This window comes from Marmota flaviventris, chromosome 1 (genome assembly GCF_047511675.1).
Source record: "Marmota flaviventris isolate mMarFla1 chromosome 1, mMarFla1.hap1, whole genome shotgun sequence".
NCBI classification, from domain to species: Eukaryota; Metazoa; Chordata; class Mammalia; order Rodentia; family Sciuridae; genus Marmota; species Marmota flaviventris.
Genome location: NC_092498.1, coordinates 140,569,193 through 140,582,820, shown reverse-complemented (window position 1 = coordinate 140,582,820; position 13,628 = coordinate 140,569,193). Strand labels below are relative to the sequence as shown.

The 13,628-nt window shown below is 38.9% G+C and overlaps 1 protein-coding gene across 2 annotated transcripts in view; it reads right to left on the bottom strand.

Annotated features, from left to right (window-relative positions):
- Positions 1-264: 264 nt before the first annotated feature.
- The window catches only part of Med13l (mediator complex subunit 13L), a 301,062-nt gene continuing 287,698 nt past the window's right edge, over positions 265-13,628 (bottom strand). For both annotated transcript variants that reach the window (XM_027949108.2, XM_071616977.1), the window contains exons 26-31: positions 11,582-11,740; positions 10,594-10,770; positions 9,233-9,390; positions 6,591-6,752; positions 4,037-4,149; positions 265-3,146 (exon numbers count right to left, since the gene is read on the bottom strand). In XM_027949108.2, the coding sequence (XP_027804909.1) occupies positions 3,014-3,146; positions 4,037-4,149; positions 6,591-6,752; positions 9,233-9,390; positions 10,594-10,770; positions 11,582-11,740 (902 nt within the window). In that variant the 3' untranslated portion in view covers positions 265-3,013. The remainder of the gene's footprint in view (positions 3,147-4,036; positions 4,150-6,590; positions 6,753-9,232; positions 9,391-10,593; positions 10,771-11,581; positions 11,741-13,628) is intronic.

The window sequence follows — 13,628 nt, the reverse complement described above, 5'->3', positions numbered from 1 at the left end:
ACACTGTGAGACCTGACTTACTCAAAACGGTTAGGGACTTAAAACTCCAGGGCTCCTAGTTCAAGGCTGTGTGCATGTATTCGCGTCTAGAAACTGATCTAGGAATGCACTTGTGATGGGAATACAAGAACACCATTTCAGAACAGCTGCCAGTGTGATTAGAGCAGTAAATTCTATGTTCAATCCATAGTAAATACACCTTTTGGACAGGTGTAGATAATTTCATTACAAAGGCAGGATGGGAGGGAAAACAGCCACTCAAAGTTTCAGTAATTCAATAATTTATTCCTCTAAAAAAGTGTGTAAAAGTATATAGCTCTCATCCACAAGGTATATATGAATGACATTTAAAATGGAGGCCTTTTATTATTGTTTCTTTTTATCAAAGTCTTTTAGTGTACTGTACCAGCGCTATACTGTAGTCTTTTTTTTTAAATGAACTTCACATATTTTTGTATTCTTTCAAATTGTTTGCTATATATAAAAGAAGCTCACTGCAAAATGCTTGAAGGAAAAAAGAAAACAAAAAGAAATTCAGAACTTCCCAGAAATGTACAGCTTTTACATTTAAAAAAGTTTCTGAAATATACATACAAGCATGCTGGACAATCCCACCCTTCTCCCCTCCCCACTGCCCCTTTTTAGTTCAAACCATGGTTAAGAGTTCTGATTTCTGCAGAATTTCCAAAATTAAAAATAAAAAAAAATAAAATAACTTTTCACTCTGTAGCAAATCCAGGGCTTGTACATTTCAGATTAATTCAGTAAAAAAACTCACAAGTAAAATAATGCATATTTAAGGGAAATATTATACAGACTTTTTCACACAGAAGTACATAATAAGATTTTTTTAAAATCTATTGCCATTCATTTATTTTTGCACAAAAACGTATAAATATGTCACCAGCTTTTCTTAACTTAAAAAACTTAAATAAAAGACACCAGATGAAAACTACCCTTTGCTGCCTTTTTAAAATTTTTGTTGGTTTTTTTTTTTTTTTTTTTTTTGCTTTTTTTTTTCCTTTTTCTGCTTAGAATTGGGTTTCTAGGGAAGAAAAGCCCCTGCATTAAAAACAGCCCATTTAAAAAAAAAAATTCAAAGTTCTGATGAATTCTGGGAAAAAAGCAACCCCAAAGTGGTAAAAGATTACAAATATCTACTTTACAATGTGTCTTCTCACCAAGATAATTTTATACAAGTTTACAATCTTCATCATCTTATGCTCTTCAAAAGGCCTTGAGAATTTTCCTTTCTGATTAAGAAAAAATAGCACTGCAATATTTTTAAAGTCAATTTTACACTGTACACATTAGATACAAATGGTTTGATATATCAGATTTTTTTAACCTATACATTGCGAAAGTCGATCCCTCCCCCCTTCAATTGGTGGCACAGAGAACAAAATTATCCATTTACAAGTTATTTCTCTGCTTTCACATTCCCACCACACAACTTTTTTTAATATAATGTTTTAAACGTTAGATTATTTCAAGAAAAATACTTTTACAAAATCATATCAATTATTACATTTTTTCCTTTTTTTTTTTTTTTTTGTTTTTTTGTTTTTTTGTTAATAACCAGGACATGGAAGTCTCCTGGAAGAACTTTTAAAATCTGCATGATTCTCTCCACAGATGACAAGAGCTCAAGGCCTGGTCAAAGTGGCTCCGGGAGGCCGGTCCATGCCCGCTACCGCCCTCAGACAGAAACACACAGCAACACAAGGGTTAGAAACAGGGTCTCAAAGACAACCCTCTGGGCCTGGAAGGAGGAGTCATAAAATACTTCAATTAGCCATTAATGCTTTAAAAAGGCATTTTTTTTTTTTTTTAAAAAGTCCCACCATGAAGGTTCAACTTCAAGTACTAATTTAATGGTTAAGTTGTAATATTTCTTTGAAATAATATTCCTATGGTCCAGAAAATATTCACCATATTTATAACTGATTTTATGAGCAAACACTTTCCACTGTGATATGTACATGAGTCCCTTTTGCTCTAATGAGAGGAGAGAACTGGCTTTCGATAAGAATTCACTAGAAAATATATTTCCATTGTGACTATATAAAACTAGTTAAGGTACTTGCCTCCACGGCTCTGGACAGAGCTCGACTGCCTTGGTGTGAAAGTGTCATCCTTCACGCAACGTGGGCCGCGCACTGAGCGTGGCAGAATTCCTAAAACCCAGTGTGTTCTTAACAAGATCTACTGCTGGGTGGTCATGAACACATGACGTTTTAGGCATGGTCTCCCCGATTTGTTTTCACTCTTTTTCCGGCTTCTAGGACAGAGGTATGTAGTCAAAGAATCCTATGGTGGATCTGAGTTGGGTTTCAGCTACTGTACCTGGTCCTCAAGAATCAAAAAGTGAAAAGAAAGTCACAAAAACAAATGACCAAAACAACTTAAAATAAATAAAATGAAGCAGTCTCCAGACCTTTCAAATCTATACACAGGTATGAAGTCAACCAAAGCATTCATGCCAATCTGGATGGGAGCGTTTGAGAGACGGAGACCCCGGTATGAAATCATGTACTTGAGCTGGTTATTTTTAAAAAGTCCCAGAGAATGGAGTTCAGATAACCCACAGGCCATACATCAAAAACAAGAGGATTTCATCCAAAGGGCTCTGTGGCCCTCATTTTTAAGCAGAGGCTGAAAACACAGACTCTTGTGCAAAAGGACACTGTCTCTTCTGTTTCCCTCTTAAAAGCCACTGGCAACCACTACTTCCTGTGGACCAGTGGCTGGGGGGGGGGGGGGGCTGCACACACCACACATTGGCTGAAAGTCACTGCTTATGGAAGTTCCCAGGTCCATGAGAGAAGTGTCAAGGAGTCGCTGTGGTCATGAGCACTGCAGAATGAACATGTGCCTGCTGAGGGCTTCACAGTGCGGGACTGTGGAGACTGGTCTGAAGAAAAGGATGTGGGCTATTTGCAAAGTATAGCAGGTTCCTCAGACCGAGGCTGCGGGAGAAGAAACTGAGCCAGAGAGAACAAGTGCTTTCCAATTAAAGTATATTCATGATGGCATTGTACAACTGAGTGAGCACCACAAAGTGGACGGGAAGGCAGGAAGTACGGTCCTGGGTGGCTGGATTGCACGTGAGCCAGGACAGTGCGTTGTACTGCTCCAAAACAAACCTGCCAAAGAGAAGACACGGGTGAGGGCAGGAGCCAGAAGGAAGGCCAGGCGGCTCTCAAATTGTAACAGCCAGATCCTGGGGCAGAAAGCCTTCAAGCTACTCTTCATCTTGCCCCAGGCGCAGTCACATGGTCCTTGACTCATGGTCCCCTATTCTGCTAGACCTGCACTTTTCCCTACAGTAGCCACTGGCCACAAGTGGCCACTAAGCAATGAGATGAGCCAAGTCTGAAGTGAAATGTACTATAAACATAAAATACACAGTTCAAGGACCCAGTAGTTTAAAAAGCATGCAATGTCTTTATCAATTACAGATGAATACTTTGGATTTACTGAGTCAAACAGAAGATATTATATAATACAAATTTATTAGTATCTTAATTATTTAATTTTAATTATTTAATTATTAAAATTAATGCCACTAAAAATTATGATTATACAAATTGCTAAAGACTGTGTAAGAGAATTAATACACATTTCTGGGATACAGTTTCTAACTGCGGAATGTATGTTCTAGTCAATTTTATTTATGAAATCCATGTTAGAGAGTCAAAAATTTTTTCAACACAAAGCACTTCTTAATTTCAGACACAAGCTTCTAACTATTCCCATCCCCTGAAAACTGACCTCTTCTTCCTCATCATGAAATGCCTCCTGTGAACAGGAAGCAGAGCAGCTGTAATCGCACACAAACTATCTAAGTGGACAAAGTACACTACACTGCCTGTCCCAACATATGGGGGACAGCAGCTCACACTGGTAACCAGACACTGGTGCACTGCACTAAGGGCAGCATCTTCTCCAAGAACATCACAAATTAAAACAACTTAGAATACAAGAGCAAAGGAGCATCATCATTTCAAACTATGTTGCCTGGGTTGGAATCTACCTTAAAACATCAGATGTGGTCTTGGAGTCCAGAGGGTGTGGAACCCGTTGAGAATTCCTGGCAGGGAGAAGTTCATCCGACTGTGCTACAGAGATATGGTGATGTAGTGAAGCCTGGAGAAAGAGCAAATATCGTCACCTTCCAGGTCCAGACAACCACAGTGCAGAAGAGGGAGACCCCCGCTGCCCAAGCAGGGAGTTTGTAGAAGTGCAGGTTGGTTTATATCTGTGAAATCTAAGCTGCTCAGTAGCCCCCCAGCGTGGTCACAAATAAGTCCATATGTTAGAGGGGAAAACAAAGCAAACTTCCAGGGTTCTTTTTATTGTTTCATCCACCACAGTTTCTTTCTAGAAATAGTCAAACATCCACAAAAAAAAAAAAACAATATAATAAGGTCCCATGTGCTCATATCACAATTGCCACTATTTGTCACTTTTTGAGTTAGAAAATATCCCCTTGTGTTTATTTTAAAATAAAATTTCCCTTTGTTTATCTTAAAACAAAACCTAAATATTTTATCATTTTGCCTGCAAATAACTGAGTAGGTGTTTCTAACTGATAAAACCTTTTTTAATAAAAAAGAGTAATATCATACACAGGAAAAATTAACAATGATTCTTTAATATCATCAATACTCAACCCATGCACAATTTTCTCTGATAATCTCAAAAATGTTTTTTTTTTTTTTCTTTTAATAATGAGCCAACCTGTCTCTACATTGCAAATGATTAAGTCATGGGCCTCTTAAAGACTTAATCTGTAAAAGGCCCCACAGTCCAGATGTGCCTGGTTTCTATCTTGGTGGTTCTTTATAACATATTCTTCTATTTTCCAGATTTTGCATAAAACATAGTTGGATCCAGAGGGCTCAATCACTTCTGGGACTGGCAGGCAAGTATACTTCATAGCTGGGGCTGTATCCTTATAATCAGATCACATCAAAAGGCATCTAACGTTGGTTGTCTTGCTTGGAGTACTACGCTCACGGGGTCAGGTGGTACCAGTACACTCTAGCCATTATAAAGGTGCACATTAGTTTGTCACCTAATGGATTTAGGATGGTTTACTTTATTAAATAACTAAAAAATATATAATATTTAAAGGTAATATATGAATACTTGATTCTTTCCCTTTATTTTCAGTTTTCAAACTAACAAGATGATGCTCTAATAGCTACGAAAGGTAACTACTATATATTTTTATTGTTTTTTTTTTTTCACTACAACTATGAATTCAAGGATTTATTTCAATTTACTACTACTATTATTCTTTCTAATGATCTCACTGTCCTACTCTTGCCTTAGTGATTACACTGCAAGTTGGTTCCTGGGGCCTTTGGTATGACCTTAAAAACGTGTACGGGTGACATGAAGTGCCAGGCACATCTTCAATACTTCTTACTCAGACCTGCAATCAGTCATTTTTTCAGGGAGCCCTGGCTCTTCTCAATTACAAATAGTATTTGGCACCATAAACCTGACAATAGAGGTGTCCACCGCTGCCAAGTGGTCACCGCTTGTAAGCTTTTTCAGTAGACACAGCTAAAAACTCTGCATGCTTTTTTAGACAGGAAAAATAAATAAATAAATCTAGACTAACACTAATAATTCTAATTCAAAATAAAAACAACATAGATTTTTTGTGTAGTTTTTTTTTTAATCTTACTTCTTGATTGCATGTTAAAGTCATTAGGAAAAGAAAATTGTGTGTTAAGTTTGTGATTTAACCTTCCATTGTTTCTTTGTGAGAATATAAGCAAGTATGTGTGTGTGCTGCGGTAATCTACAACTTGGGATGATCAAGCAGAAGCCGTCCTCATTTTGTTAAGGATAACTGATACCCCACAGCAGGGGTGCACGACAGCTGATCCAATCAGCCCCTTTACTGATGGGAATCTAGGTTCTTTTTTAATCTTTTACATATGTTTTTGTAATTTTTGCCAAAGTATCTTTGGGAAAGATTTGTAGAGGTACAACTGTGGTACCACAAGGGAAATCTGAAGGGCTGCTGCCATTCAGTCTTCACACCAAGGCCTTCTCCCCAAGGTCCCAGAAAGAAATACTGTCAGACCTTTGTTTTCTTGCCAACCTGTGGGCAAGAAGCTGATTTCATTTGTTCTTTCATAGCATCAGCAAATAGGAGATCTTTTGGTTTAGATCCAAAATGTGAGGGGTTTTGTTGTTTTGTTTTTAAAAAGCAAACTCTGGCCCTTCTCTAATGAAGAATGTTGACAGTTCATGGCAGGAGGAAGAGGACAACTAGTTACTAATACCTTCACTTGGAGCCATGCAATATGGACCTGGAGAAGGAGTGTCAAGCTGAACTACATGTCCCTCCTACCTTTATCCTTCAGGTCCCAACAAAGTGTACTACTAGGATTAGTGTGGATTCATTTCTTTGTGATTATGACGAAAATATCCTTGGAGTAGAAGTGAGATGAGAGAAACAGAACAGAAAAGGACTATGGTGCCTGAGACAGAAATTTCTAATCAAAAGTGAATCTGAGCATGGATCACTCACTCCTCACAAACTTCAAATACAATGCGAAACCCACCTTTAGGAAGAGAGGGCACTGGTTCTGAGCCTGGGGACATGATGACCAAAACCACTGGGGGAGATTCTCAGCTTTGGCAGTTGACACAAAATACCCAAGGGCCAAGGGCTGCTGCTTGAGCTCCTCTGGTGCCTCTCTCGAGAGAAGACGCTCACCCTGGCTCTGAAAAACAAGATTCCAAAAGCACAGTCAGCATTTGTCATGAAGTTTAAAAAAAATCAAGTTTCATCAATTCACTCCAGACACTGTGGTGACTAATCCCTGCCTGGTGGTATCTCACACAAAATCCCCTGGTGACTGAGACAGGTAAACAGGGAAGGCACTGTCTCTGTGGCACAGCAGTCAACCGACAAGAACTACAATCGGCAGAAGGTGCCAGCAAACTGTGATCATCAGTCAAGTAAGCCCAGATTTACTTGCTCTGGCTTTTTTTCCCCTACAAAATGCAGAATCTGCTCCATGGAATTATTATGCAACAAACTGAAACGGAAGGACTGCAGCCTCTGCCAGCTGAGCTCGGCTCTGCGTCCATGGGCTCTTTTTACCAGAAACCACAAAAAATGTAGGCGAGCACTTGACCACGCAGCTCCACAAACCTCCAACAGGACAATGGCAACAAACCAGTCTACATGGCAGCGAGAGCACTGGCTGCCCACTGTGAGACGCTCTCATGGGAAAGCTGTGTTGTAATTTGTAGGAACTTGTAGGCATAGTGAGCTCTGTGAGAGGCTCACTATGCCTTTCTGCAGCCAATGTCCTCATCACCTTTAATTCTTTCAGCTAGCTTTAGGAACTAAAACTGTGCCTCTAGTGTAAGCAATTTTAGGGTGATAAATTTGTTTTGAGGTAGGAAGAGATCCTTCATCATCAAATTGTATCAATTCTGAGTGGGTTAAAAAATAAAAACTTACTGCCACCTTGAACACATGCTTTCCTATTGTGATGTCTTCATTGGTTATCAAAGAGTATTTACTGGTTTAGAAAAAGGGAAAGCTAAAAGCATCATGGAGGTCAGCTGGCTGCAGGAGCTTAGAACTGAAAAAGGCCACCCGACTAGCTTCAGAACTATGTTGTTTAAACCGACATTCAATTAAAGACTTTAGGACTTGAGGCTCCAACAAATGAGAAAAATACAACACACCTCTGTTTCTTACAAAAGAAATATCACGTTTCAATGATTAGTTGTTTGCTATTGGATAAACTGAATGACAATGTGTATGGAAAGCAGATGCTGTTATTTCCATCTCACAGATGAGGTAACTAAGACTAAGAGAGGCAGAGCAGGCTTGCCCAAGACCACAGGGCAGGTATCGGTAGAGCCGCAGCACAGAGCTGTCTTCTCCAGACTCAGGATCCGTGTTCTGAGCTGCCAGGTCTCCTGCCTCCACAATTTGCAGAAATCCTCATTTAAAATCATCCAGTACAAATTTTGTGTTTAGGGTTCTTATTACAAGAATCTTCTGTGAACAAGCGAGTTGTTTTTAACTGGCAAATAACTAACTACAAAGAAAACAAAGACATTTAAAAATTGCTTCCTTCCAGGAGAGGTTAGAGGGACAGATAGTAACATGAGGACACTGAGGTGTCCTTCCCTGGTTTCACCTGCTCTGCGACTAAACTGAGCTTTAAATCCTCATCATTCTCTTGACCATCCTTCAATGATTTCAGTGTTGGCAACACAAGTTCCACCTGACAGAAACCTAATTCCTTTAAGTCCATTTTTGTGTCTTAAAAAAATGAGTGTGCGCTGGGCTGCTTACACTTGTTCAGCCTAAGATACTAAACATGGCTATTTTTCTTAATCTCATAGCATTTTAAATAAAAAATACAGTTTAGTGATGAGGCATGAACCATCTAGATGTGAAACAAAGTGAACAGGAGCTAACAGAACCTTTTACTTTTGAACATTGTAACCTTCACCTTTTGAACTTAACTGTCAATCTGCCTCCAAGAGTCCTGGGATATTGAAGATGAAATCAGCCGCAAGTTTGGTTTTGTCCTTAATACTATGGCATTAACCTGGACATTTCTGTAAAATCAGCCTCCTGGTGGCTCCTGCCACCCCTGCAGGTTAACTACAGATAAGAGCAAGACAGACAGGCTCCTTGCAAAACAAGCAACCATTAACAATGTGCTCCTCAATGAACATTTAACTGTGGATGTTAAATAAACAGGGCTGTGTCCTCTTGAAAGTCACTATTTTGAGAGAAAAGTAAAAATACTTTTAAAATAAGAGAGAAGTAGCAAGCAAACAAAACTATTTTTTTTCTAAAACACAACTGCCTAAAATCCCCACTTTGGGCTGGGGCTGTAGCTCAGTAGTAGAGTGCTGCTTGGCCTGGTTTCATCTCCATCACCCTAAGAACAAAATGAAACATACACAAACCCACAAAAACATCCTGCATCTGCAGTAGGACCATTCTTTTTACAAAATTATGCATCATAAACAATACATTTCTTTCAAATTCCTGCTTTCTATGCAAAATAGAACTAGAGAGTTATTTTCCCACTCTTATTTCTCTGGCAGAGAGCTAGACCATCAGGAAGAAAGGTATATATAGTAAAAGGATGATCATATGTCACAAGGATTATTCTCCTGAGGGTTCAGGTAGTTTAAACAACCTCCTTCCAATCGCCCTTACCCGACTGTGCTGGAAGTGAGAGCCCACACCAATTCCAGAAGGAGAGCCTGGGGAGGGAACTGGGGAGGAGTTGGGAGAGGAATGGAGGTTCCCAGTCATTAATATGCCAATGTCATTGTCCATATCATCTGGGAATGGAAGGTCAACAAACATATCATCTAGAGGAGGAGAAGGAAAAATATAGAAATTAAAAAGATGCCATATCCCCAACTTAACCAACATCATGTTTTATGAACCTATGATTAATGGCCACATGTCGTTAACACATTACTAAGAGCTAATGACTGCATGCCTGGTGCTGCAAATGGTGGTTTCATTCTGTTCTCCCCAGTGACCTCCTGACATGGAGTTATTAACAGAATAGAGGAAAAAAGCACACAAAGCCCCACAACTCTGTGTAGCCTCCAAAGGTACATGAAAATATAGTAAAACAGTTAAAGAAGCAATTTAATTATTACAGTTAAAGTTGGCATCATTAAGAACACAGTAAACTACCATCTATGCATCTAGTTAGCAGCCAAAACACTGAAGGCTGAATGAATGCACATTCACAGGTGTGAACTTGCCCTGAAACAGGAGGAGGCATCCTCCAAGAGCAGATCAAAGCACCAGGCTTTCATTAAGAATTTCCCTCCCACATCGTAAAAGTAAGGTGCACTCAAAAAAAAAAAAAATTGGAAAGTGTAAAAAGGAAAAAAACAATTACCCATAACCCAAACAGCATGAAGATTTTTGTTATGATCTTTCCCTTTTTTCATGTTTTTGTTATTTTACTGTGATCATGCTACATATAAAATCTGATATCCTTCCTTATCCCCCATTTAACATGAGTAAATGCTGCCACCTATTAAAAAACAACTCTTTAAAAATTGTATAAATTAATGCTTAATACTGAGCATTTCACAGTTCAAAAATAGATTTTAACAAATGCTATAATAGATATTCAAACCAAAAGCAATCCCTTAAGACTAATCAAATTAGATTCCCAAGGACTAGAGGAAGGAAGGCACTACCTTCATATTGCCTTGTACTTCAACATTTAAAAGCAGATCAACAAATATTTATTTAAAGAATGGCACCATGTGCAAGGCATTATCAGGCAATTATTTTTGCCTTTAATGAAAAACAGAGGAAAATTAATTACCCAACTGAGGAAAAGTCTTTATTTGGTCTTAATAATAATGGGGACAAATTGAAGCTCTAAAACCAAAAAGATCCTCAACCCTCCAATCCTAGTACTATTTCATGTGTTCTTCACTACACCACAGAACTACCTGCAGCAGCACGGTACCTCCATATTCTAACTCTGTGCCATGTTGATAGAAGGGTCTCTAACTGGTTACAAAGAGGCCTCCACTCACCATTGTTAGGGCTGAACCCATCCTCGTTGGGATAGTTTGCTGGAGCCACCTGGATGGTTGATGATGTTGGGAACACCAAGATGTGTGTACAAGACGCGTCTTGAGGGGTATTCAGCTGAGAAGACTGCATGTTCAGTGCAGTACTTCGGCCAAAAACAGAGCCCATTGTGACAGCATCTTTAAAAAAAAAAGAATTTTTTGTCAGTTCCCTTCAGCAGCAGTGAACATCCCTGGAATGAGGTTCTCAGAGGGCCTGAAGGGGAGTGGTTTCAGTTTAGTGCAAATATCGTGGTGGATACACATTTAGAGTTGGACCCAATTGTTAAAATATTTTCAAAGAATTTAACACAGAGCACATAGCTATCACACACCCACCTCATTTAACACTGAAAATTTTAAGATAAAACTGGATTGAGTCCAGCTAATATTTTTTTAAATTACTTATGTAGTATTTCTACTAATATAAATCTCCAGTTTTTCTTCTCCTATGGTTGCTCACAATAAAGTATGTCTCCTAAATGATAACAATCCCATAAAAATGGTACCATTTAAATAAGAAATGTTGTAAGTAACAGACACCAAATGCTTGCTTACCACATGTCAACTTTTATAGTAACCTCTATGTACTAACTATTACTCCCATTTTATAGATAAGGACAGAAGCACAATGAAGTTATGTCACTTTCCAAGTGGTGCAGGCAACAGAGGTAACTAGGGGTGGGCAATAGTCCTTAATCATGGCTCTAAGAGCTCTCCCTCAGATCCAGACTTGCACCTCTCCCCCAAATTGTGGTCAGCAAAGACAATAAAATCACAAACCATTACCTTTGGAAGAGATCAAATGGTTTCCATGACTGAGCTCAAAGTACAATATTCTCTTACAGAGATATAATAATAGTGAGATATTCTACACGTGCCTGTGATTTAAGTTTGAATGAACCAAACTGATGTAATACCTAATTAATGAAACTGACAAGAGGAAATTTACCTGGCATCACTACAAAGGACCCCTGGGGCTCCATGGCAACCAGGCAGGCACTAAGGATAGAAGGAGAGTCTGCGGCAGAGATTCCACACATCCGGCACACATCCTTGAGCTGTTTGCTGATTGTCTGTAGTGAACATTCTCCAAGGAGGATACTCCAATCTGAAGTCAAATATCATAGTTATAATACAGTCTTCATAAACACACACTGGTATGAGGTCTGAACTTTTTGGCAATATTATCTGGAAATTGAATTTCCATGACTAGACCCTAAAGGGAACATGTCTCTCCATATTCCCTTCCATTTTTAGTTCCTCTCCTTACCTCCTTACTACAAAGAAAATGTTACTTGAGTTCTATTATACCTCATTAACTCAGAAACAAAGGTCTACTATACTGGAGGCTGAAGTCATGTCTGAAATGACCCTTGAGAGTCCCATAAAGACCGTGGTAGATTTAGACACTTATAATGCCTTCTGATGATGAAGTTAGTGTTAAGATTGTTCTAGCCCTTCTCCTTTCCCCCAGTTTATCAGTACATTTCTTTGGATGACAGCAGAGCTGGGGGAGCCTCACTTCTGTTTACTACCCAAGGTTGGTTATTACTTCCACAAAAGGCAAGCAGCAGCAGAAACTAAGTGAACCTTTTTTAAAACATCCAAAGGACCTCACAAACAACTTGTGAGAGTGCAGTTTTCCAGTGGTGCCAAAGTGATAGTTAAAACTGAAAGCTGGAAGCACGACTTGTGACATTTGTGTACTGCTTCTGAACAAAAGCATTGTGCTCAATCAGAACACTCTTGCAGGTACTCTGGGAGGTGAAAGTCACTTGGTCCTCTCTTTTGACCTCTACAATACCCATGAGCTATGCACTACTCTTCTGTAGCAAACTGCTGTCACGTCACAGCCCACTGATCAAATGCCACTTCACTGCAGGCTTCTCAACTGCACGTTTTTTTCAGACAAGCTGAATAGAAAAATGTTTTCATATTCCTAAGGAACCTCAATCTGAAATGGGTGAAATAAAGGTGTCCAGGAACATGAAGAATGTATGTTTTAAAACTGTCCGAAATCAGACAGGTGTGAGCTTTGCATCTCAAACCAAACAAGAAGGTAAAGGCAGGGTGAATGCTTCATCATAAGCACTCTGGAGATAATAGAAATTGATAAAGCGGAATCAAAAGTCCAAAGGCTGCGATCTGACAGTGCCACAGAAATGGAGGGAGATGGATCCACAAAGGAGGGAGACAGAGATGAATAAACAGATCTGCACGTGGGGTTCACCGGTGTTTCTGTTACCGAGAGTGTGCTTTCTATCAGTCTTTGGATGGGCTCCTCTAGTCATTTATGCCCCTCTCCTCTAAGAGAGAAGAAACAAGAGTGTGCCCCCTTTGAAAATCACACCAGGAACAGAGATGGCCTTAATCATTTTCCAAAACACTAAGTGACTAGACTACATTATTATCCCCACTTTTTCTTTTCTATTATATGCTAACCTTCCCCAAGGATTAAGAATAGCTCAAAGCCTTTAAGAAATAAGATTAACTAAAAAGCAGAGTACGGAGGAAGATAGGAAATCTGACAGAAATGAAATGATGAATCCCTGAATGTATTAACCTTCAGGCTACTGATATTAGATTCATTATGATATTCCTTAACAAATGAAAAAGGTATATTTCCTATTGGTCTCTAGTTTCACAATATTACTAAAATAACTTCATGTGTAATTGATGCTTAAGAATAATACATATTATGCAATATTTGTATAAACTTACACAAACCCTGAAAATTAACTTCAAATGCAATGTTCATTGTAGTCAATGAGTTACACTTATTTCTACCTATATCAGTGGTGTTTTATTTCAGGGATCCACGAATATCTGAAATCAATTTCCCGTAAAGAAATATCTTAGATGCTTAATGCAGGGGTCAGCATACTATGGTCTGCAGGTCAAATCCTGCCACTACCTATTTTTGTAAATAAAGTTTTATTAACACAGTCACCTCCATTAATGTAGGCATTTTCTATGGCTGCTTTGATGTTACAACA